Source organism: Habropoda laboriosa, unplaced genomic scaffold (genome assembly GCF_001263275.1).
Source record: "Habropoda laboriosa isolate 0110345459 unplaced genomic scaffold, ASM126327v1 scaffold65, whole genome shotgun sequence".
Lineage (NCBI taxonomy): Eukaryota > Metazoa > Arthropoda > Insecta > Hymenoptera > Apidae > Habropoda > Habropoda laboriosa.
Genome location: NW_017100254.1, coordinates 525,358 through 528,138, shown reverse-complemented (window position 1 = coordinate 528,138; position 2,781 = coordinate 525,358). Strand labels below are relative to the sequence as shown.

Below are 2,781 nucleotides of genomic sequence, written 5' to 3'. Positions count from 1 at the left end.
GATGAGGCCTTTTTGCCGCGGCCGTAATTTTCCTACTCAGGCAAGGCTGTTTCCAAGAATCGAAAGCCACCTGAACCAGTCAGACGTGCCTTGACCAGGCCACCCATCGCGATTTTCCACGCTAACCTCCGTCACGGACCTTTTTCCCCATATGAAAAAAAAGAACGAACTCTTCCCTTTCTCTCTCTCTCTCTCTCTCTCTTTCTCTCTCTTCTGATTGAAACAGATGCCCTTATTGAAAAAGTCTGCCCCAGACTTCAGGGCTAGACGAACACTTTCAATAGTCAGATCTCACTGTCTCTAACCGAATAGTCTATTCCAGAACAACACATTTCCATAGTCAAAGTAACAGGAGGATCATCTTTGGATCCTCGTTCGACCTGGACGCACCAAATTCAATGTATTAATAATCGAACATCCCGAGGACTCTAACGAGGACGAGGCCTTGGTAGTGGCTGCATCTGTTGTTGCTGATGATGATGATGAGAATACCCGCTTCTGGAGTTCACTGGAGGCTGAGTTCTCTCTGGACTGTCGTCTAGATTCAATCCTGCCACCAATTGAGCTATCTCCCTATCTTTCTTCTCCTCTTTAGGCAATGCAGTGCCATTCTGTCCGCTGAAGCCCAGTGAAGCCAAGCTTCCATGGCTTCTGCTACGGTGTTCAGCTCGAATACTATACGAGAACGCTCTCTCGTTCAGATGTCCCTTTCTTCTGTAGATCCCAGTGCCGAAACGAGACTCGTTCTCAGGACTATCAGCTGCTCTGTTCATCTCTGCAGTGGTTAGATCGGCGTGAGAGGCGGCTAATCTTCTAGAAGCTCCAAGAGTCGAGGATTCACCTTCAGGATGCTGTCTTCTGCCCCTGTTCCCCGCTGTTCCATACGTTCCCGCTGGATAAATCGCTGCAGCAGGTGGAGGAGGCACGACAGGAAGCGGAGCGTAGACTGGAACGATCGGTGCCGCTGCTGGAATTGGTCTAAGACCCTTAGGATGATGATGAGCCTTCCTAGGTAACGTGGCTGCTGGTACCAGTAAAACTGGAGCTGGTCTAGCCAAGGTTCCTGCCACGGATCTGCTGCTGGGTGGCAAGGGATGAGGGTGATAGTGTTGCTGTCTGACAGGATGGCCTAGAGTATGGTGTCCATGGCCATTGGTGTACATTCCTTGGTGCAGTTGAGGATGCAGATGAGCCTGTGTCAGAGGATCCTCGTGAGACCTGCTTTTCAGCTTCTTCAGCTTCTTGTTCGCTTTTCTACGAACTGACGAGGACGAAGACTCTTCGAGGAGCAAAGGTTGAGCTGGTGGAGGTGGCGGGGGCGGTGGAGGAGGTGGAGCTACTAGCTGACGAGGTCTAGAGCCTTTGGTGCTCCTCAGAGTACCCTGTTCCTGGTACAATCCATCAACTTCGTCACGACCCCTCGCCCAAACTTTATGGTTCTCATCACCGTTGTACAAACTGAGGTCATCCGTCGACGTAGCGTCTAAACGAGTAGCCTGAGGACTGTCCAAAGTGGTACTGGATCCACCGAGAGTGTGATACAGGCTGTTGTTCGAAGGATGTCCACCAGTGACTCCATTAGTGGTGGTTGTAGTCGGATCCAGGCCCTTCGCGTAGCTGCTATCCGCGTACGCGTGGAAGCAACATCTGACCAGGGCGTTGGCCGCCATGTCGCGCTTGCATATGAACGCGTGACACTCGAGAACCTTGATACCAGTGGTCCTTCGCAGAACAGCGGCGAACAGGGGTGGATGGTTGGCACTTGGTGTCCTGGCGAACGGTGAGTCTAACGGTAGGAACCTGGTATTAGAGGAGTCACCGTTGCCACCTTTGACGTGTCTAACCGCGGCACAGTAGTGCAGAGCCTCGATAGGGAAGAACCTGGTGACTTTCTTCCGGTGTTCGTCCACGTTCTCCAGTAACAGTCCATTGCTCCAGACACTCAACCAAGAATCGATTCCACGCGCTCCTAGTGCACCCTGTTCAGGATACAACTCCCTGAGAGGTTCCTGAACACCCAGTAGACCCTCTTTGCTGGCATGAGGCACAGAGCTGCCTAGATAAAGAACTCTGCAGCGACAGTACGGCGTAGCCGTCTCCTGATTAGCGCCCCTCATTCTCGAAGAAAGAATATTATCGATACTGGTGTAATAAGTAAAGGTACAGAGAACGCGACGTAGAATTCGATCAGACGAATTCGAAGAGGCACAGACACACGCGCGAACGAAACGTCAGCGACTCCACCCGGTAACACACTCCACTAACGCGGTTACGCAGTCACTTTCCAAACGATACGCGTTGCCCGTTGCAAAATATACGCTCGCGTGGACGAACGACGACGGAGCGGGCCGTGGTTACGCTCACGGCTATTTCGCAGCAGCTGTAGCCGCCGCCGTTCGCTCGAGATCGCGTCAGGCCATTATGGCCGCCTTCTGACGGTTCCCCACCACTCTGGCCACGGTACCTGGCGCGCCTCTCCTCTATCCTCTTCCACCTGGCGTCCCTCTTACAACACACACTCACACTTACACACTATGTCCCTCTTGCTAACCTTTTCCAAACCCCCCACCAATCTCTCTCCTTCTTCTTCCTCTTCTTCTTCCTCTTCTTCGTCGTCTTCTGCTGCACTGCTCGTTCAGGCCAGGTCCTCCTGAGGTATGCCAGTGACGTCCACGTCCTACAGGTCGCCCCTCACCTCCACGTGTACCGATCCACTGCGACGGACAGGTACACGCGACCACCAGAAGAGAACGTTCACTCGACGAGGAATTTCTTCTGGAA

The 2,781-nt window shown here is 52.9% G+C and overlaps 1 protein-coding gene across 1 annotated transcript; it reads right to left on the bottom strand.

Annotated features, from left to right (window-relative positions):
- Positions 1-394: 394 nt before the first annotated feature.
- On the bottom strand, positions 395-2,535 carry LOC108572368. Its single transcript, XM_017934599.1, has one exon. It carries the CDS (start codon positions 2,115-2,117, stop codon positions 429-431), a length of 1,689 nt encoding a protein of 562 aa, XP_017790088.1. The 5' UTR covers positions 2,118-2,535; the 3' UTR covers positions 395-428.
- Between the last annotated feature and the right edge of the window lie 246 nt (positions 2,536-2,781).

Coding starts and splice junctions, on each gene's coding strand:
- LOC108572368 (XM_017934599.1), bottom strand. CDS start 2,117: ATGAGGGGCGCTAATCAGGAGACGGCTACGCCGTACTGTCGCTGCAGA.